Genomic DNA, 22,334 nt, shown 5'->3' on the forward strand with positions numbered 1-22,334 from the left:
AGAAGACTGTGGCATTCTGGGGCTGGCTGCCGGTGATCACTGGTCCTTGGCTTTTCTGGCACTTGGCAGTGCACATAGCAGTGTGTTCTGCTTTCTCTTCCATCTACTTCCAGTTTCTGGCTGTTCCCCATGGCCTTCTCCCTCCATCTGACTTTCACTCTGCTTATAAAGGACTCCAATAATCCAGATGAAAGACCAACGTGAATCATTTGGGCCACACCTTAACTGAACGAGCATATTGATGAGCTCTTGTTCACAATGGATCCACACACACCAGAATGTGGATCAAGACCAAGAACATGTCCAAATTTGGGTATTCAAGATATTTACCCTCTGGCCAGATAATTAAATCTGTGGCTAAAAACTGTTTAGACTTAGGAAAAGGACATTTACTATGTCATTCCTGACCTCAAAAATAGAAATAAGATTATTCATCTAATTATTCTATCTCTTTTTCTTAAGCCAGACCCACCATTCTGCTTGCATAACATACTGAGAATAAATAGCTAAAGGGTTCTAGAATTGGAGAAATGACATTCAAATATTTTAGCAGGAAACTGCTCTTCTTGACAGCTCCACTCTGTTTTAACACCTCTTTTAACTCCTAACATGCCTCCAAATTCAATTTTGTTTAACTGATCTAAATATTTCAGTCATTTCTCCATGGGCTTCTATAGAACAACTCTTTCTCAACAAGAAGTTGTGGTGTCTTAACACATCATTATATCTTAACTGGTAATCTAATTGAGATCTTAGAGTTAATATTTCTTGATACACAGCATTCTAGAAATCATGCCAGTAAATGGAATGAGTGAAGTCCTCCAGATTCCTAAACTCAAACCTGGAAGGATGGTAGAATTTTAAGCAGAAAGAGTAAAACTCATGCCCTTTGGATCTTTAGAATGTAGCATGTTGCCAGATTGGTAGGTTCCCTGCATAACTGATTGAGTGGGGATAACCAAAGCAAGGTGCCCAAATCATGTTTTGTCAGCTGGTGGTTTAAGGAATCTTGGATTTGTGTTTTCTTCTTCCTTCCAGGGGAGTTTTGTTGCTTGCATGATTGCCATCCTGCGGCAAATGGACGACAGCCACTATAGCCACTACATCAGCACGTTCAAAACAAGACAAGATATCATTGTAAGTTGTCTTCCCTGGATCCTGGTAAACTTAATTCTCCTTATATTTAGCAAAATATAACTGAGGCGGAACATCACGAACCCCAGGGTTCTCTTCCCATCTATCTCCAATGTTGTGTGGTTGTCCACAGTGATTACAGAAATGCTCTTTTGTAGCATTTGAAGATGAAGATGAGTTTAGTACATATACCAAAAGGTCATCACCCAACACCCTAAGTCTCTTGGATTTTGATAGAGCCCTTATTTACAAACACTTGAGCAATCTTTTTTTTACTCTGAGAAAAGGCTAGTGTATCTTAAGGGGCAATAGTCACCCATGCCATGGCAAGGATTTTAGTAGGCAGAGGTATGTAAAATCTTCCAAGATGTGGTTGTTACCACCATTTTCATGTCCCTTTCATTTCTTTTCTCTTTTTTTTTTTAGTGTCTCCCCCCTTACAGTACCTTTTTAATGCTCAGATGTGGCCTTCTCTCTCTAGCTAAGCCAACTCAGTGGGTGAACTCACTGTCCTCCCCACTACCTGGGATCTGACTCCCATTGGTGTAAATCTCCCTGGAAAAGTGAAAGATGACTCCCTGGGATGAATCTGGACCAGAAACCATGGAATTAAGAATATCTTTTTTTTTATATAAGAAATTTTATTTTGAGATAAATTCAAACTTACAGGAGCAGTTGCAAAAACAGTACAAACCCCATACATAGAACTCCAGTATACCCTGACCCCCCTCCCCCAATACGCCAATCCACCACCTTTAACATCCTGTCACACCACCATTTCTTTCTTTCTTTCCCTCCCTCCCTTTCTCTCTCCCTCCCTATCATCCATCATCTATTGCTTTGTCTTCTGAACATATGAGAGCAAGCTGCACACGTCCTTGAAAAAACAATATAATTCACATATACATTTCCCATGAACAAGAACATTCTTTTATGCAATCCCATTAAACACAGCTAAGAAGTTCAAGAAATTCAACCTTGATACAAAGCTTACATTCTATACTTTGTTTTTTTTCCTTATGTCCCATCTGTGTCCCTTTGAGCTTCCTCTCCTTCATCCTCAGATCCCATCCAGGATCATCCTCGGCATTTAATTGTCATCTATTTAGACTGTCTTTTTTTTTTTTTTTTTTCAGTTGTGGAAACATATATACAGCCTAAATCTTCCCATTCCACCCCCTCCCTAGCATTCCATTAGTGGGATTAATCACATTTAGAATGTTGCAATGCTATCACCTTCCCACCATCCCTTTCTAGAAGTTTCCCATCACCCTAAACAGAAACCCTACACTCATTTTTTAACTCCCCATTGCCCCTTCCCCTACTTCTCAGAACCCCTACTTTTCCCCTTCTGGGACACCAATGAGTCTTAAATTTGGACGTTTTATTTTATCTGTCATATCCCTGAGATCCATTTTGATTTTTTCGATTTTTTCCCCCATTCTTTCTTTTGTTCTTTCATTTTCTGTTCTGTGGTCTTCGAGGAGGCTGAGTTGTTGTTCAGCTTTCTCTAATCTTGTATTATGAGTATCCAGAGTCTTTTTAATTTGGCCAACAGTTTCTTTTATTTCCATAAGATCTTCTATTTTTTTATTTACTCTTGCAATTTCTTCTTTATGCTCTTCTAGAGTCTTCTTTATGTCCTTTATATCCTATGCCATGCTCTTCATGTCCTTTATATCCTGAGCCATGCTCTTGTTGCCTGTCTGTAATTCTTTGATTAATTGTGCCAAGTACTGTGTGTCTTCTGATCTTTTGATTTGGGTGTTTTGGTTTGGGTTCTTCATATCGTCTAGTTTTATGATATGCTTTAAGATTTTCTGTTGTTTTTGGCCTCTTGGCATTTGCTTTACTTGATCCCTAATTTGACAGAACTGCAGCCTAGAGGCGTACACTTTCTCTAACTAACCAGCAGATGGCGTCCGCGAGTCACCTATTCCCCTCAAGTCAGTTCTCCCCAACTTTGTCTTTGTGGTGTGTGGGGGTCTGATTCTTGTGGGGTCCAATTGGTGCACCAAGTTTGGGTGTGTTGTTGGTGCTGTCTGCCCTGAATGTGGGGCGTGTGTCTGGGTGGTTAGGGAGGCAGGGCAGCTTTAATAATCAAACCTCCCAGGTGTTCCCGGAGATTTAAGGCTGTTACAAGAGTCTAAGCCTTCATTTCACTCTTTCCACCGATTGTCTCTGCTGCTGACCCACAAGTCCTTGGTATTCGCGTAGGGTCCCTGGGATTTCTGAGCGGTTCCCCCTTCCCAGCTGTGCTCTTCCAGGACCTCTGCTGAGGGAGGGCCACACCACATCACTAGTGCACGCCGGCCCTCCAGGGAAGTCCTGGGTCACTGGGCCATGCAGGGGCACTCCCAGCCCGCTTCAAAGATGGCTGAATGGGAAGCGTTAACGTCCCCCTTTTCTCACAGCTCTGCCCTCCCAGCTCCGGGACAATCAGCCGTGGGTGTATTAAAGGCCACTGTCCACGGCCGATACTGTGGCTTGTGTGTAGTGCTGCGGGAAAGATTCCCCATCACGCTGGGTTTCTTGGCACAGCTCTGGGCTGTGGGTCTGGTCCTGGGCAGGAGTGCCCCCGCCCCCTGGGGAGATGGCTGCAAGGAATGCGGTTTTTTTTCCTCCTTTTGGCTCTCCTCTGCTCCTCTGGTCTGGAGACAATCAGCAGCGGGTGTGGGAAGGGTTATCCTCCACGCCAGACACCGAGGCATTAGCTCAGCCCGCTCCCACCGTACTTCACTGTGCGGCTCTCCCCATCGTATCTTCTGCCACTCCTGGGCTTTTTTTTTTAAAGAGCTAGTCTGTCTCCAAACACCAGCCCACCGTTTGCCCACACCGCAGTGCGGCCGTGGGACTTTCAGCCGACTCACTCACTCATTTCAGAATGCAGGTTCCTGGTTTCACCAAATGCACGTTCTCTGTGGATTTAGCAGACCTTGTCTGGCTGGTGCATTGCTGGCAGTAGTGTTCTGGGTCACTTTCTGGTTTTTATCTAGTATTTTTCATGAAGGTGTTTTTTTGCCCTGTCTCACTTAGCCTCCATCTTAGGTTCTCTCCCTTTCATTTCAAAGGGACACAATGTGAATTATCTTGAGTTGGAAACATTCCTTCTCTTTTGCTTTAAATAGGAAAATTTTTCTCATACTTGTTATTAAGCATGCAACTAACGGCAGCCTAAGAGGCTAAATTAAGCCTCTGGCTATTTCTCCAGGAGCCTTCACTTTAGGGAATTATTAGCGATTTTTAAGATGTACATGAGGGTGTCATCTTATCTGGCAGAGCAGTGGGATGGACATGAGGCTCAATTAGCAAACCAGTGCTGCATCACACTAGTCTTTTCTCTGGATAACTTCTCATTATTTATGGATATTGCAATCTTCTTTATGTTTTAACTTTTTTACCTTATGCCTGTTTTGTACTGATGGTATACCCAAGGATATGCATCTCCTTTGCCAATCACTCCTCTTTTTTGAGGTCCACATGATGCACAAATACAAAAGGAATTGGATTGAAAGTATTGTTTATTATTATTAGGTGGTCTAATGCTGGGGTCTCGTGGACATTTTTCCTTCTCTTACTTCAGATATACACATTGGGACACTCTGGCAGCATAGGATGGAACCCTATAGCAGTAACCACCACATGTGGGTGAGCTTGCCAAGAGGAGTGCCAGCTGGGAGGAGAGGAGGGGATGGGCTGAGACGGAGGCAGAGAGTAGCAATATTTTCTCCTCTACCGGCGGATGATGTAGTGGATAAGAACACAGGATATGCAAGCACAGAGATCTGGGTTTGAATTTGGTTACTCCATTTCTTTTTTTGAAATTTGGGCACATTAACCTCACCAAACCTTAGTTTCCTCATTTGCAGGATAATATGTACCTTGAGGGTTAATGTGAGTACTGATTGAATCAATGCGTGGGGACAGTGCCTCACTTCCTACTTGGCACATAGTTAATGCCTGTGAATACTAACTCTTTATAATAACAGTTTTATTATTATTGTAATATAAAATTAAAGTAATGTAGAAGTATTTTTTCCCCAAATTTCTTTTAGGAAGCAGGTAGAAAAGAGAAATATACTAATCTCAAACTCTGACAATTTGGCCTCATTGTTAAGTAAGAAAAATTGAAGTTTTGTTTGCAGGAACTATGGTGGGCTCTACCACAGCTGTTATCTCATTAGAAGAGAATTATTATCCTATGAGGAAACTAAGGTCTGGAGAAATTAAGTAGCTTGCCTAAGCATATAGTCATCAGTGGCAGAGCCACAGCGCACATCTGTGCCTTTTGACACCCAGTTCACTGCCCTTTCCTTTCTGTGACCCTGCCTTTTTACTCAAAACATTTCAGTGGAGATGAACTTTGAGAGTGACAGATAAAATGAGGTCTGGAATTATCTGTGAATTGCCTTTATTTTGATATCTCAGTTTGCAGTTCATTTAGATTACCAAGACTTGACTGTAAAATCAAAATCTGAAGCAGATACCTGGCATCTAAATTTAATCCTTGATTCACACACCATGGTTTATTTTTGTTGATTTTAAATGAAAAGTTAACAAAATGGAAGTAACGAAATTGATGAACATGCTTAAATATAATGTAAAATTTTAAAACTCTTGAAATATGTCTATAATTTAAAATTGGGAATAGATACATTTGACACTCCACTGATCCAGGAGGAAGATTTCATATCCAGAATCACTCCCATTCCTTGGGTGGTTGGCGTTCAGAGTGCAGGAGGTTAACCAGCTTGTCCAGTGTCTCAGGGGAATATTGTTCAAAATATCATGTTCTTACCACCACACCATGTAATTCCTAAGGCAGAACTGCTCAGTTTAGTGCCAGAGAAATTGGACTGGATTTTCATTTCAGGAATCCCAGAGGAAAATATCTAAATTTAGCTAACTAATAAATAAAAAACTTTCAAAGTTTTTAGCTTTGGATTTTAATCTGATTGTTCTATTTCTGGATTACTTTTTGTTTACAACCCTCTTTTGACTAGAACAGCTATTTTTCCTATTCTGCCCTATGTATGCAAACATTATTAATTGTTGCAGTTATCATGAGCCACTCTTAGAATCTCTTTTTTAGGGACCATTTAGGACCCTTCTTCAGAACTACATATGATAACATTCCTCGAATAGGAAGATTCATGATTCTGTTTCTTATTTTTAGTACTTTTGTACTATCCTAACAATAATAGAGGAGAATTAAACTCAGATGAATTAGAAGTTTCAATTTTCTTGCAATTTGTTGTTGAATTATTTTAAGCTCAGTAGAAACATTCAGACAACGCTTGGCAGCAGAGAACTAAAGCATAAGTTAAGAGCTCTAAACTTAGGCTCCATTGACCTGAGTTCTCATCCCAGCTCTCTTGCTCCTCAGTTTCTGTGACCTTAGATGAGTCATTTACTTTTACTCTGCCTCAGTTTTTTTATTTGTAAAGTGTGGATAATTTTTTTTTTGTCCTTGTCTTTCTCATAGGGTCCTATAACATAATGAAAATCAAATCAGACAGTGGCTGTGAAAATGCTTTGTTATCCTTAAAATCTTTATAAGCTAAGCTGCTGTTGAGGGACTAGGAAAATCTTGTCCTGATGTAGTGGTTTTCTTGTCCTGGAAGAAAGGCTTATAAGTGTTGCCCATCCCCCCCCCCCCCCCAACCATTCCTCTCTTATTCCCTGCAGGACTTCCTCATGGAAACCTTTATCATGTTTAAGGATCTTATTGGAAAGAATGTCTATGCCAAAGATTGGATGGTCATGAATATGATGCAGAGCAGGTAAGACAGCCCCTGGCAGACCCTGACATCTTTGACTCTAAACACTGGGGACAGGTAGCTAGCCTTGTGACCTTGCTGAGAAATATTACCTCTCCTTGCCTCAGGTCTACCGTCTGTAGAGTAAGGATCTTCCCCTGCCATGATCCTCATTTATGTGCTTACGATCTCAGTTTTACCTGGGCTGCTTGTAGATGCTCCAATTCAGGCTCTTTACTCTCTTCCTGCTAGCCTAGTCTCTTCATCACCCATATCAGTTGTCCTCAACATCGGCTCTACACTGCCTTTTTCTGTGGCTCCACATGGCCTCCTCCATCCTGACGTTCATGGCCTCTGCAGCCCACCCCACCCTGCTTATCCAGCCTTATTGTCCACTGTTTCCCTCTAGATGCAGCCTGTGCTCTCACCAAACTGGCCTATCCTGGGTGCTGAGCATGTTCTCTGCTTTCCTTTGCACTGCTTCTTCCACCTGGAAAAGTCTTCCCCATGATCTCTGGCTACAACATTCTACCCATTCTTCAAGGCCTGTCTCAAATGCCATCTCCAAAGAGAACATTTCTAACCTGGATGTCATCTTTTTATTCCACTGATCGCTCATAACCCTTTACTTATTTATTTATTTTAATTAGAGAAGTTGTGGGTTTACAAAACAATCATTCATAAAATATAGAATTCCCATACACCACCCCACCCCCAATACCTAGCATTGGTGTGGAACATTTCTTACAATTGATGATAGCATTTTTGTTTGTACTATTTTTTTTAACAGTAGTTACCTTTGTTACAATTGATGAAAGATTATTACAATTGTATTATTATCTATCATCCAAAATTTACATTAGGTATGTTTTTTCCCATACACTACCCCATCATTAACACCTTGTATTAGTATAGTATATTGATTATAATTCATGAAAGAAGCTTCTTATACTTGTGCTATTAACTATAGCCCATCATCTACAATAGAGTTCACATATTATTCTAGTAATATATACATCCTAAAGTTTCCCATTCTAACCACATTCACCTCAGTAGTTCTGTGCTGTTGGTTATACTCACAATAATCTGCTGCCATCACTGCTATCCATTTCTACTCCTTTACCATCAACCTGAGTAGAAATTCGGTACAAGTTAAGCATTCTCTCACGCTGGTCTACCTCTTGGTAACCTATATTCTAGAATCTAACTCTTTGAGTTTGCTTATTATAATTAGTTCATAACAGTGACATCATACAGTATTTGTCCTCTAATGTCTGGCTTATTTCACTCAGCATAATGTCCTCAAGGTTCATCCATATTGTTGCATGCATCAGGACTACAATCCATTTTATGGCTGAATAATATTCAGTTGTGTATATATATGTATATATATACCACATTTTGTTTATCCATTCATCAGTTGATGGAAGCTTGGGTTGTGTCCATCTTTTGGAAATTGTGAATAATGCTGCTATGAACGTCAGTGTGCAAATATCTGTTCAAGTCCCTGCTTTCAATTCTTCTGGGTACACACCTAGTAGTGGGATTGCTGGGTCATATGGTAATTCTATGCTTAACTTCCTGAGGAACTGCCAAACTATCTTCCACAGTGGCTGCACCATATTACAACCCACCAGCAACAAATGAGTGTTCCTATTTCTCCACATCTTCTCCAACACTGGAAGTTTTCTGTTTCTTTTTAGTAGTGGCCATTCTCGTGGGTGTGAAATACTTCACTGTAGTTTTGATCTGCATTTCCCTAATCACTAGTGATGTTGGGCATCTTTTCATGTGCATTTTGCCATTTGTATTTCCTCTTTGGAGAAATGTGTCGTAGCTCTTTGAAGCCCTCTTGTAGAATTCTTTATATTCTATGTTGGGTCATGGTTAGATTTATAGGTTGTAAATTCCCCTTACCAAGTTGTAAACTTCCTGATATTAGGAACCATGTCTTCCAATGTAGCACCTAAGCTAATGTTTTACAGTTGCTGGCCCACAACAATGCTTTTGAATAGAAGTGAAATGAACTGAATACGTATTATATTAAAAGAGTTTTATAATTTTTCAAAGAGCTAAATAAAAAGAATTATGATAATTATTTTTTTTAACTCTACATGGTCCTGATACCTGGTTAGAGAAACCCTGTTCAGCTATAAACAGATTAAAAAAAATATTGCATCTGAAACTCTAAACTTTAAAAGAGAAACATCATCATATAATGCAAAGAGCTCTGGTCTGAGGTTCAGGAGGTTTGGTTTTGTAGTCTCAGCTCTACCCCTACATAGCTAAATTGGAATGCAGTCTTTAGGGGCTCTTCTAGTCAATTCCAGAAATTGAACTTCCGTTTCCTCATCTGTAGGGTTGGTCTCTAAGGTGCTGAACAGATCTAAATATCCTTATGTTTCCCAATCCAGGTTTCATTCTGTTTTGTTTTTATTATAGAGGGGAAAATGTTTCACAGAGCACAAAGTTGCCTTCTTTATCAGGTGTTTTCCTCTTCTAGGGTTTTTCTCCGTGCTATAAATCAGTTTGCTGAAGTTCTCACAAAATTCTTCATGGATCAGGCAAGCTTTGAACTTCAGGTATGCTTGTGATTCACCTAGGAGTTCCTTGAGTTCTCAGCCATAGCAAGATAGCTCTTTCAATCTGGAAAGCATCTCCTTAGATTTCTTCATTTTCAAATGAAAAAAGGTTTTGCATTTTTTTTTCTCATTTCCTAAAGCACACATTCCTGTTACTCTGTCTTCCAAACACAATTAAATAGTTTTTTTTTCTTTGTATAAAATAATGCACAATAGTCATGGAAAGTATAGCTAAACGAAAAGAGGAAAATTTAAATGACAAATAATCCTTCCCTCCTCTTTTGTATTGCTCTTTCATATATATATGTATTTTGTATTGCTCCTTCATATATATATATATATATATATATATATATATATATATATACACACACACACACACAAATACACACATACTCTCATATACTTTGCAAGAGGCATAAACAGACACTTCTATCACAGATGGGTTAGGGTCTAAAACAAGTTCATATGCATATTTGTGTAAAAGTCCAAGCTGATAGCAAAACATGTGTCCGCTGACTCCATCTTCATTCACTCAACAAATATTAGCATGGGACACTATTATAGGCCCTGGTAAAGACAGATAGGGTCCCTCCTTAGTGGAGCATACGTTCCAGAGTACATTGTGTAGGAGATCTGTTTTTGCTGTGTCATGTGCCTTTTGTAAATATCTGTGGAAGTTTTAACAGTGGGGAGTCATAAGCAGAGGAGACCAAATAGAATCCATCTGTGCAGTTATTTGATCATCTATTAATCTACTTTATTATTTACTTTTTCTGTGATCCCTTCAATGATATTGAATATTTTCAGAGAATTTTTAATGGCTGACTACAGTTCATTACGTGGATGGCCCATGATTTAACCAAATTGTTCCTATGAACCTTTAGGTTGTTTTATTTTCTGTTACATTGAATAACATAACTTTATGATGACCTTCTTTGTTTAAAATATTTTCCAATACCCATGATTATTTTGTTAGGACAAAGTACTAAAACTACTTACTAGTTCAAAAGTTTGCCAAAATTTGGGGGCTTGATACATATTGCCAAACTACCTACTATAAAGACTGTTCCAAAGTACACTCTTGGTAGCAGTTTTCCTTTATCCCAGGAGTAAAGACAAGCATAATAGTTTGGATGTGACTCTTATTAAACCGTAGTATTTCAGGACTTAATAATCGAAACACAGAGTTCTGACGGATTTTGTTTTGGTTTTTCATTAATCCCTGACTAGTGACTTTCTACCATGTAGCTCTGTTTTACTATGACCCTTGTTAATGTTATTTTCCATTTCTTTTCACCCACACAATTAATTTTGAGCAGCTCTGGAACAATTACTTCCATTTGGCAGTAGCGTTTCTTACCCATGAGTCCCTTCAGCTTGAAACCTTCTCACAAGCCAAGCGCAACAAAATTGTAAAAAAGTAAGTATCCTCTTAATTCGTTTAAGATTGAGAATGTGATTCTTTTATTTGTATTCAGAGCACCATTTTGATATCACGGACATTACTGTTCAGTGACTACCCATGTATTCAGTGAGGTAGGTCTTAAAACAATCATTTAGTAGACTTTCAGTTGCCCCAGGTTCACATCTCTTTTCTCGAACTTCCGTTCATTTCCCATAAATCACCCCACTCTTTGTAAACAGTTTACACCTGGAGAGTCACTTGGGCTACCCAGCTCTCCAGTCCCCAGGAATGGTTCTGTCTGCTGGCAGCTTGTCCAAGCTGCAGGCTTAGTGGACCCTCTCTCTCTCTCTGCCTTCACAAAGCAAACTCTGTAGACATTTTTTTTATCACCTTCCTCCCCCCACCATGAAATTTTAATACCACAGATACATTGCATCTCTACTTATGTACTGTGTGAGTGTCTGTGCTTTACACGAAAAGAGTAAGCTTTTTTCATCCTCAAGGGCCAATTTTCACCCCTTGAGGAGGATATCACAATTGAGAATACACTTCCCAAAGTGACTACTTTGAAGAACACACTGCTCTGGTTATGTATTACCCTAATCTAAGTATATAAAGTCAGTATGTTTGTTATAAATTGAATACATTGCTGTATAAATCATATCTTATTCATCATTCCTTTCATTAGTTTTTGTTGTTTTTTATTTATTTATTTGCTTAACAGTAATCAGAAGTGTTTCTCACTCTTCTCCCTTTGATAGGATTGTTAATCTCATCGTCTCACTTACTTTTTTGAAATTTGCCTTTGGTCCTCCTCTTGCTATTAAAGTCCCCTCTCTGTGTGCCTCAGTTGTCATTTGGTACTTGTTTAGGTTTTAACCTCATCTCTTACAGTGACCCTGCCTCAAAACCTGAAGTCATTTATAAGCCTTAAATGTGAGCTAGAGGACCACAGGCTTTTTTAATTCCTCTCATCATTTTAGTGTATGTACTCTTTTCCACTGCATATCTTTCTCTTGGTGTGTGATCTTCTTCCTAGATATGGGGACATGAGAAAGGAAATCGGCTTTAGAATCCGGGACATGTGGTATAACCTGGGTGAGTGTATACCCTTTAATGGGCGCAAGCACAACTCCTAAGTGGTAAATATCCCACGAAGGATTCTTTTTCTTTTTTAATTCAAATAACTCTGGTATTTATTTGCCTATATATCTGAAGTGAAAATAAATACTTCTAAAATTGATTTGTGGGTTTCACACCATCATCTCAACTGGGAATTCGCAATGAATAGTCTCTTGTTATGTATTATCAGAATACAGTATTTAGTCACTCACTTCTGAATTTAACACTTAAACCTTTTCTTTTCTTATGGGCCCTGTGGAGGAAGATTGAAATGCTTTACCTACAGTGAAGTTATTTTTTAATATCCTCATTTACTTTTATTTCAGGTCCCCACAAAATCAAATTCATTCCGTCGATGGTGGGTCCTATTCTGGAGGTCACTCTGACCCCTGAAGTAGAGCTCCGGAAAGCCACAATCCCCATTTTCTTTGATATGATGCAGTGTGAGTTCAATTTCAGTGGAAATGGCAATTTTCATATGGTAAGAATGGTAGACCCTAAAATTTGATGAAAGCAGATTTGGTGAATTCTTATTAAAAAAAAATTTTATGTCAAAAAAGCAGTAGCTTGAATAATACAAATCAAAAGGTGACCCCAATACTCATTTTGCATTTCATTTTGTAAAGCAATTAAGGATATAATCAGATATTCCAGCCCAGGGGCTGTCTTTCCTAAAGCAACACTCTGTCTCTGGATAATTGAGAGCTGACTTCGTGCATTTTAATCCCATCTGTTGCAGTATAGCTGACAGTAATGCAGTGGACTGAGGAAAAATCCTATGTTTTAGTACAACTGACAGAATGATGCAAATGGATTGTGGCCTTATCCATTACTCTCTAGTTTTGAGAGCTCTGTTTGCCTAATATGTCTTCTCCATGCCACAGTTGCCTCATCTGTAGAGTACATTACTATTGAAAAGCAAATTTTGCAGATATGAAGCTCTGCAAATGCAATCTCATTGCCAGGACTTAGACAAGAAACTAAAATAAAATGGAAAATTAGAATCATTAAGTTATTTTTATATGCATAGTTGTATGAGAAACAAAATAGAAATAGTATTTTGGATAATTTACTTTTGATCTGCAAAAGATAGCTTTAGAAAGTTTGATAGCCTTGGAGCACAATTTTTTTCTTTTTTTCTTTTTTTTTTTTTTTTGCTTTTATAATTGGGGTTTATTTGGTTACAAAGTTAGTCTGAAGCCCTTGAAAATGTCCAAATTGAGACAGCAACATGAGTATACCTTCACCGAAGGATGGCCAGTGGTGTCCGGAAAACCTCTGTTAGCTGGGAAGGCGCATTGCTGGCATCTGCTGATCCTGGGTTGTGTTCCAGCTCCTTGGAGCGCTGTTAAAAATAATGATGATCTTCCTCTATATTTGTTGGAAACAGTTTCACAATTTAATAGAGGGGTTTGGGTCAAACCTAGAAATATTAGACAGGTGTCTGTCATGTCCTCTTCTAAGTACAATAGCATTCTCCTATGAAATTCGTATTCTGCTTTCAGTTTGAGAATGAACTGATCACAAAGCTGGACCAAGAGGTAGAAGGGGGCAGAGGAGATGAACAATACAAAGTTCTTCTGGAAAAACTGTGAGTATTTCAGAAACAAAACCGCAAGTTGATGGCATCATCTAGTGATGGAGAAGTTGGGGCCTCTGCTGTATTTACAGAGAAATCTCGAGGTCTCAGAATCACTGGGGTCCTTACCACAAATGGTGCTTGACAGGGTTATTGGAGTTACACCATGCACTGTTGACATTTGTTTATCTGACCTGAGTCAAATGTCCGCGGTTTCCTAGCAGCCCAGCCCTTGAGAACAGAGCAGATGGAGCTAGGAGATGCACAGACCTGTGGCCTTGTGCCCAGTGTTTCAATTTCCTAACTTCAACCAAAGTGTTAACACCTCTAATTATGGCTTTGAAGTAACACTTTAAAGGAGAAGGAAAAAACATTTCAAGGTCCCCTTTACATTCAAAACAACCTTACTGCCCTGTAAAGGACCTCTTAACAACCAACCATTCCCAGCTTCCAGATTCTACATATTTGTCCCCTCATCTCTGTTCACATTCCCACCAGTACTCGCCTCCCCCCCCAACCTCACCGACACTCACTGATCACCCTCTTGCCTTCTTAATTTCTCTTTGCACGTGTGGAATAACAGTACAGAGTGGCTAGAAACACTTGTATGTTGGAGTTAGAGACTGAGACTCAAATCTCGCTCCTTTTCTTTCTTTTTTTTTTTTTTTTTTAACTTGGGGCAAGTGATTAAACCTCTCTAACACCTCATTTTTTCATCTATCACAACAATAGTAGCTATATTTGGTATTATTGTGAGGATTAAAGAAGAGGATGCATTAACATAGTGACTGTTACAGAGTTCATGTTAATAAATGTTGGCTTCTCTAGCTATTGTTTAAAGATCCCCCCATTACTCTGGGTGTGACTGCCCTAGTCCCTTGGTTCTCATGTCTTCTGATCTTTGGGAGGACCAACCAGCCATGTCACCTGAGGTTGCCTGCCTGGACGCATTTTGTTATTCTGTCATGTAAATGTTGTGCTCTAGACTGTGCTGACAGACAGACAGACATCCTCAACCTTTGTCTCATTTTTTAAGATTCCCTAAGGAACCAACACAGTGAAAGACTCAAGGAGTGGAATTGGATGAGTGGAATTGATGAAGTCTGTATTTTAAAGAACCAGAAGTGTTTTTTATTTTGTTTTTAATGATGACAAGACCTTTTGTTGATCTTTTTATCCTGTTTCCTTTTTGTCTGTTTGAGCTTCACAACTCCTAATTTAATATTTTCACAATTATGATCTCATATAGCAATTGCATGGACAAGTTATACAAGCTTGTAAATACATAAGCACAGTTTAAAAAAATGAAAATCCTCTAGGGTTGGTTTTTTTTGTTGTTGGTGTTTTTTTTTTTTTTTAATTCTACAGCTGGTTTGTTGCTTGAAGCTTCTGTTTTGTTTTCTTTGTTCTTCCTGGATCACAAACTCCAGAAAAATATGAACACACAAATAATCCAGTGCTCAAGAATATTCTTAGAGTCTGAACTAATTCTTTGGACCCAGTTATTTCTTTTTCTCCCCCTTCTCCCCCACTTTTACCGAAGTTTTCTTCTAATCATATTAATCTAAGAAGATTTAGAGTTTTGCTCTGTATGGGTCCAAAGGGAGAATTTAGACCAAAGATTTAATCACATTCCACTTTTTAAAACTCTGCATTTGTGTCTTAAAATAACACTTTTATCTGAAATACAGAGCCATATCTATGTATGTATATGGTGGATTTTCTAGCCTGAGTATCAATCCAAAGCTTTCTAGAATGCCCACCATATGCCCAAACCTAATATGTTCCGGGCCTTAGGAAGAATAAAGACATGAAAAATAAGATTCCTTCAACTTGGCTAGATAAAATGATCAGATAGCGTATACAAACTTTTTGGGCAAAGGTTCTCATTTGTGTGGTATTGAAAAAGACAGAATACAAACAGAAATTCAAAGAAGGGCATAGAGGACTGGGATTATAGGTGATGGTAAGTCTTGAGCTAAGCCTTAAAGAAAATGTAGAATGTGAGTCAGTAGAGGTATAGCAGAGGTGACACCAGGATAGGACTATGTCACATGAAGGGTCTGTCAGCTTAACTGCATCCTGTGGCATCTAGTTTGGTGCCACCTGCTGCTAGGACCTTAGTGCTCATAAATGGTGCCAGAATGACAGCATGGAACATGAGAATTTGTCTCTACCTCCCTCACCCCTCTTCACCCCCCAGACTCCTAGATCACTGCCGGAAACATAAATACCTCTCCAGCTCCGGGGAAGTATTTGCCTTCCTGGTCAGCAGCCTCTTAGAGAACCTTTTGGACTACAGAACCATCATGCATGATGAGAGCAAAGAAAACCGCATGAGCTGTACTGTTAATGTGCTGGTACGTGTCAGGTCCTCCAGGATGGCAGGACACTACCTGGCCACCCGTGAGCCCCACACTTAGCTGTAGGTAGATCATACAAACACGAAGGTACCCTGAGTCACCTTTATGGATTCTGTGCCCTGAGGAGTCTCATTGGAACAGCTGACTCTGCTGTGGACCCAACAGATACCAGAAGACACAGACTTTGAGAGTAAATTAGGAAACAGGGACGGAAAATGCAACATAAGCTCTTGTTGACTCAACTCTCTTTCCGAGGGCCATCCTTAACCTTGTTTCTCTGTCTTATTTGAATAGTGTTTATTTTATTATTTAAATTATTGGCCACAAACCAATCTGGGTCAGAAATACTATACCATGAGTAGAAGGCTCATGGGTAAAATATTCACTACAGTAGAACTCTTTGGTCTTGCCATTCCCTGGACATAAGTTAACTGGGACCACAGACCTCAGAGGTGTAGGTTGCCATGCATTCCTCCACTTAATATAAATGAAGAAGTTATACATTCCATGGTCAGAAAATGGGGTATTTGGTGACTTAATCATGAGATGGGTCTCTATTCCCTTAGAAGTTTTCCTTCACATCTCTCAAAAGCATGATCCTAGAAAAATTCTTCAATTTATCTTCTTTATTATCTGTCTCTTTCCTTTCTTGAGGGGATATTTATTAAAGGGGAATAATAAATTCCTTGGAAAACTGATCCTGTTGACAAGCAAAAGTAATAGTTTGGTCATTTTTATGGCAAGCACATCAATTTCCCTTGATTTACATTGGTATTTTGTGACCTTTATTTTTATAGAATTTTTATAAAGAAAAGAAGAGAGAGGACATATACATAAGGTGAGATGAACTAATTTCTTCTTTTTTCCATTTATATAATCACTTTATTATTTATTCCTTCAGTAAACAAATACTAAGCCCCAACGCCATGCTTCTGCTTTGAGAGATAGCAGAAAGTATGTGATATGCTCCTTTCCCCCCAAAAAGGGTAAACTCTTTAGAAAGATATGCAAATAACTAGGATAAGAGGAAGCACATAAGTAGGGTCATGTCTGGGTTCAAGGGAGAGAAAGAAGATTTATGGCCAGGTATCTTAGTTTACCAGAGCTGCTATGACAGATAGCACACAATGGGTTGGCTTATACAACAAGAATTTTTTGGTTCACAGTTTGGAGGCTAGAAGTCCCAAAATCAAGAAGTTGTCAAGGCCATGCTGTCTTCTGGAGTTGTTAACATTCTGGTAATGGTGGTCCTCATCATGTTTCCACATGATGGTGAACTTGGTCTCCTCCTGTGGCTTTCTTCGACTTCTGGTTTCTCCAATTGCCTGTGAATTAACTCTGTTTACAGGGCCTCCAGCAGTAGGATTAAAGCCTCCCCTGATTCAATTTGGCCGTACCTAAGTAGGATCTTTGAAGATCTTATTCACAAATGAGTCCACAACCTGATTTACCTTAAATTATTCAGATACTTTTTACAAATGAGTTCACACCCACAGGAACATGGATTAAGACTGGAACATGTTTTTTGTGGGATACATGATTCAATCTCTAACACTAGGATAATCAGGAAAAGTTTCCCAGAAGACATGTGTGAAAATTAGCCTTGTATCAGTAGTCTTAGCCTGGGTTCCATGAATCCTGAACATGAAGGAAACTTGTACATAAGATATATATATATTTTTTCCTGGGGAGAGATTCTGTAGCTTTCATTAGTTTTCCAAAGGGGTTCATGACCTAAAATAAATCAAATATCACTGCCTCAAAGGAAGAGTAAAAGTAGAAACAGATACAGTAGGAAATGCAGAGGCAGGAAGCAGTACAACGTGTGTAAGAAATCAGAAGTGACCTATTCCTTTGCCTAAGAGAAAGGAAGTGTTCATGTATAGGAATAAAAGGAGGAAAGGAAAAGCAGGCTGGGGTGCAGGCTGGGGCCTAGTTGTGGAATGAGCTGAATGCTAGATCAAACTCCCAAGGGCAAAATGCCTCCTTTCTCTCCTTCCTACCAGATATTTGTACAAGCTTCGGGATTTGCATCGAGACTGTGAGAACTACACAGAAGCTGCTTACACACTTCTCTTACATGCTGAGCTGCTGCAAGTAAGTGGATCAAGAGGGTTTGTTTCAACAGGGTGACAACTGTTCAACCCCTTGGGACTAAATCCTATATACTTCATAATTTTGACAGGACAGATCCTTATTCAAGAGAGATATTTTTACCTAAGAATATTTTTATACCTTGTAGAAAAGCAAAGATCAAGGCTTGGAAAATGTCGGTTATCATGTATTTAATAATCCTTAGGAAACACAGCATAAGTTTCAGGCCTCTGGTAATTTACAGACCAACTGAAGAAATAAAACACATATTAATATATGTAATAAAATAGGTAAAACTGCAGAGAAATAAGTTGTTAATGAAGTTAGTACTGAAGAAGTACTTTCCTATTTATAATCTCTCCCAACGTAAAATTATCTTGTCCCATGGGTGTAACTATGTCTATACACCATGAACCCCAAATAATTATTTTTATCTCTTAGCACTTTAGATTCATGTATGAACTATTCTTCTGACATCAGTCCATAAATATCTTAATAGACAACTCAAGCTTAGCATGTCAATAACAGAAACCTTTATTTCCCACTTGTTTCCCCCTCCCCAACCCCTTCCTATCTCCTCTTTCCTCCCATCTCTCTGAATGGCACTACCTTCTACCCAAGTGCTTAGGCAAATACCTTGGAGTCATCCTTGACCCCACTCTTTTATTTTTTATCTTTCATTCAGTTCTCCACAAACAAGAATTGTGAACCTTCTGCACAACCTGCCCTTAATCTGTCTACTTATCTAAATCACCTTGCTGCCCTGTGGTTCAAGCGACCATTATCTCTTGCCTTGACGACTACAGAAGTCTCTTTTAGACCTCCTAAGTTCATTCTGGTCCCTGGCAATTAACTGTGTTTTATAATTTAATTTTTATTTCATAATAAAGTAATACATGTAGCTCTTTCTAAGGTTTGTAATTGAAACTGAGAGTCCTTTGCCTCACCACTTCCCAAAGGCAACACTCAAAATTCTTTTTCAAGATTGGAGTGTTAAAAAGCTTGTTGTATATGGTGAGGGGGGTTGGAAGAAGGGTAGGGCTTGTGTTCTGTAGATTTATTTACCAGAGGATAATCAGAAAGAGAACCCAGTGTCAGCAACTGTAGGTCTTTTCACTCGGGTGCTCAGAGAATTAAATTCTCCTATCCTGGGGTAAAGTATGAGATGTGGATCTACCTGTTTTACCCTAGGCAGCTACTCAGTATATATCATTTATTAAATATAATCCATATTTTCCCCATCAGTATGAGATTCCATCTTCATCATGTGCTAAATTCCTATATGTGGGTGGAGGGGAGTTGTATTTCTAGATTTTGTATACTATTGCAGTACCAAATTGTTTTAATCATTAATGCTTTATACTATGCTTTTATTATTTGGTTGTTACTCCTCATTACTCTTTTTTCAGTGCCCTACCTATTATTTTTGTTATTATTTTTCCATAAGAACTTTGGAATAATGAAATTTTAAATTTAATTTGGTGAGAATTTACATGTTTATGAAATTTAGTTTTATCCAGAAACATGCTATGACTTCATTTGTTCAAGTCAGTTTTTCTACCCTTCAGTGGTGTTTTAAAGTTAACTGTATATGTCTTATATATTCCTTGTTATGTTGACTTGTAAATCTCTTTTTGGATTTATTTTTGTTGGGATCTTTTCTTTTATTATATTCCATATAGTTATCTCTATATATGAAAGTTATTTAATTCTAAATATATCACCTTTTTAATCCCATTACTTAATTCTCTTAATGTTTATGGTGGTTTTTCAGCTGATTTCCTTGAATTGTGAGGAATCCAAGCATATTTTTTGTGTATAGTGATAGTTTTACCTCCTGCTTTCTATTTTTTATACTTCTAATTTCTTTTTTCTCATTGTGTTAATGGCAGCATCAATACCATTGTAGTTGCATTGGTTGGCAACCTTGTTTTATTCCTGACTTTAGTGGGAATGCCTCTGTTGTTTTCCCCTAGGTATGACACTTGTTTTAGAGCTGGCATCGTGTGTGTGTGTGTGTGTGTGTGTGTGTGTGTGTGTGTGTAATATTTGTGTTTAGTAAATAAAATGTGAAGTATGGGTAAGTGAAAGATATATAAACATTCCCCTGATTTTTTCTTGGCTAAATATTTACTGCATTCATGTATCTCTTTTGCTATTTTTTCTTTGTTTTTTTTAGTGGTCTGACAAGCCCTGTGTACCCCATTTGCTGCAGAGGGATAGTTACTATGTTTATACCCAGCAAGAGCTTAAGGAGAAGCTGTATCAAGAAATCATATCATATTTCGACAAAGGCAAAGTAAGCATTGGGTTGTTTCTTTTTGAACTGGGGGAAAGAGGAAAAAGACATGATTTTCTCTTTATTGTTCCTTTGTGTCTTTGAATTCTGATATTTTTGAGGAGAGAGAAAATGAATACACCAATCAAGGCATGAATGAACATCAATAAAAATCTATTACCTTAAGGACACTTAGCCCAATGGAAAATAGAGTCAGCAGCTCAGAGCCCCACTATCCATGACCATATTTTTAACTTTTAAATATTGCCAGGGGCCAGAAGCAGATGCCATCATCTTCTAGCATCCTCAAGAGATGGTTGGCTCATACCTCTGTATGTCTGTGTAAATGTATGTAAATTTTGTCCTTAATAAATAAAATAAAATATGGATGAGTCAAAGATATATCGAAATATTTCCCTGATTTCTTTTTGGCTGAATGTTTATTTATATATATATTAACTCAGTTTTACTGAGCTATATCCAAATACCATACAGTCATCCATGGTGTATAATCAGCTGTTCACAGTACCATCATATAGTTGTGCATTCATCACCCCAATCTATTTTTGAACATTTTTCTTACACCAGAATGAATAAGAATAAAAAGAAAAAGAACAAAATAACACCCAAATCATCCCCCATCCCACCCTATTTTTCATTTTGGCTGGATATTTTTGCATTCATGTGTCTGATGCACTCTCCATACCTAAGTCCCAGCCTGACTGATCCCACAGGCCTACAGAGGCCTGCCAGTAAAAGAAGGATGGAAGGAAGAAGAAAGTGGAGTGTGTGGTCCACTGGAAAAAAAACTTGTCCAGCTTAAAGGCTTTTAAATTTAGAAAGGTGAAGGAGGGAGGTAGAAAGAAAGAAAAACTCATTCTTTTATCCAAACAAAAGAGATCCCAAATTCAATCAGTTTCCGATTCCTGGGTAGTTCTATGGACTGCCACTTCCAGCCACCATACTAGTTTTATCAGTGGAAACTGCTGGTTAAATAAAAAATAAACAAACAAATCAAATAATCATGATAAAGTAGGTATCATCTATTTTGTGCTAGTCTCTGTTTCAAATGACTTTCAAAGATTTTTTTTCTTATTTAATTCTCCCTGTAACTCTGTTAGATAGATTATTGTCCCTATTCTGTAGGTGAAAAGCTTGCGGCTCAAAGGGCAATAGGTTTGTGCAAACTTGTTGGCCTCAGTACCCTTTAATATTCTTTTTTGTTTGTTTTTTGTTTTATTTTTGTTTTGTTTTGTTTTTTAATGTAATTTTATTGCAATATATTCATGTACCTTAAAATCATGAAAAGCATAAAACAATTTTTCACAGTTTCATCATAAAATTGTGTATTCAACACCACAATCAATTTTTGAACATTTTCATCACTCAAAAAAATAAAAAGTAAAAATGAAAATCAGAATAAAAACAAAAGAAAAAGACAACAAAGATCCTGTTGCCCACCTCCCCACTCTTTACTTTTTTTTAACTGAAACATAATGCACATACCATACAATCATCCAGAGTGTAAAACAACCCTTTAATATTCTTAAATATTATTTAGGACCTCAAAGAGCTTTTTTTTCATATGGGTTATATCTATTGATTTTTACTGTGTTAGAAATTAAAACAGAATGTTTAAAAACATTTGTTTATTTCTTCTTTAAACACTAATAGACCCACTACCTGTTAACTAAATCACGTACCTTTGTGAAAAATTACCCTATTTTCCTAATAAATAGTATAAGTGGCATTATTTTACATTTTTGCAAATCTTTTTAATTTGTCTGGCAATGGGATTTGCATATCTGTCTTTGCATTCAGTCTTTAGAGATATCATTCATCAAGTATCCTCTGAAAAACTGCACTGTATACTCATGAAAGAATGAAGTGAAAAACACAAATAATATTAGTGAATAAAGTTTTGACCTTGTGGACCCTGAATAAGTCCTGGGAACTTCTCAGGGTCCAGGCCACACTCTGAGAACCACTGGGCTGAATTAACTCCCTGTTCTCTT

The 22,334-nt window shown here is 38.2% G+C and overlaps 1 protein-coding gene across 7 annotated transcripts in view; it reads left to right on the plus strand.

Annotated features, from left to right (window-relative positions):
- Nucleotides 1-22,334, plus strand: part of DOCK5 (dedicator of cytokinesis 5) — a 234,684-nt gene that overhangs the window by 169,098 nt on the left and 43,252 nt on the right. For 4 of the 7 annotated variants that reach the window (XM_037813182.1, XM_037813181.1, XM_037813184.1 and 1 more), the window contains 11 exons: nucleotides 1,039-1,137; nucleotides 6,823-6,917; nucleotides 9,397-9,475; nucleotides 10,798-10,898; nucleotides 11,923-11,981; nucleotides 12,332-12,486; nucleotides 13,511-13,596; nucleotides 15,788-15,944; nucleotides 16,745-16,785; nucleotides 17,954-18,044; nucleotides 20,221-20,340. In XM_037813182.1, the coding sequence (XP_037669110.1) occupies nucleotides 1,039-1,137; nucleotides 6,823-6,917; nucleotides 9,397-9,475; nucleotides 10,798-10,898; nucleotides 11,923-11,981; nucleotides 12,332-12,486; nucleotides 13,511-13,596; nucleotides 15,788-15,944; nucleotides 16,745-16,785; nucleotides 17,954-18,044; nucleotides 20,221-20,340 (1,083 nt within the window). Of the gene's footprint in view, nucleotides 1-1,038; nucleotides 1,138-6,822; nucleotides 6,918-9,396; nucleotides 9,476-10,797; nucleotides 10,899-11,922; nucleotides 11,982-12,331; nucleotides 12,487-13,510; nucleotides 13,597-15,787; nucleotides 15,945-16,744; nucleotides 16,786-17,953; nucleotides 18,045-20,220; nucleotides 20,341-22,334 lie in introns of those variants that run through there. The other 3 variants (XM_037813183.1, XR_005213362.1, XR_005213363.1) reach the window with 3 other exon arrangements.

This window comes from Choloepus didactylus, chromosome 20, assembly GCF_015220235.1.
Source record: "Choloepus didactylus isolate mChoDid1 chromosome 20, mChoDid1.pri, whole genome shotgun sequence".
Lineage (NCBI taxonomy): Eukaryota > Metazoa > Chordata > Mammalia > Pilosa > Megalonychidae > Choloepus > Choloepus didactylus.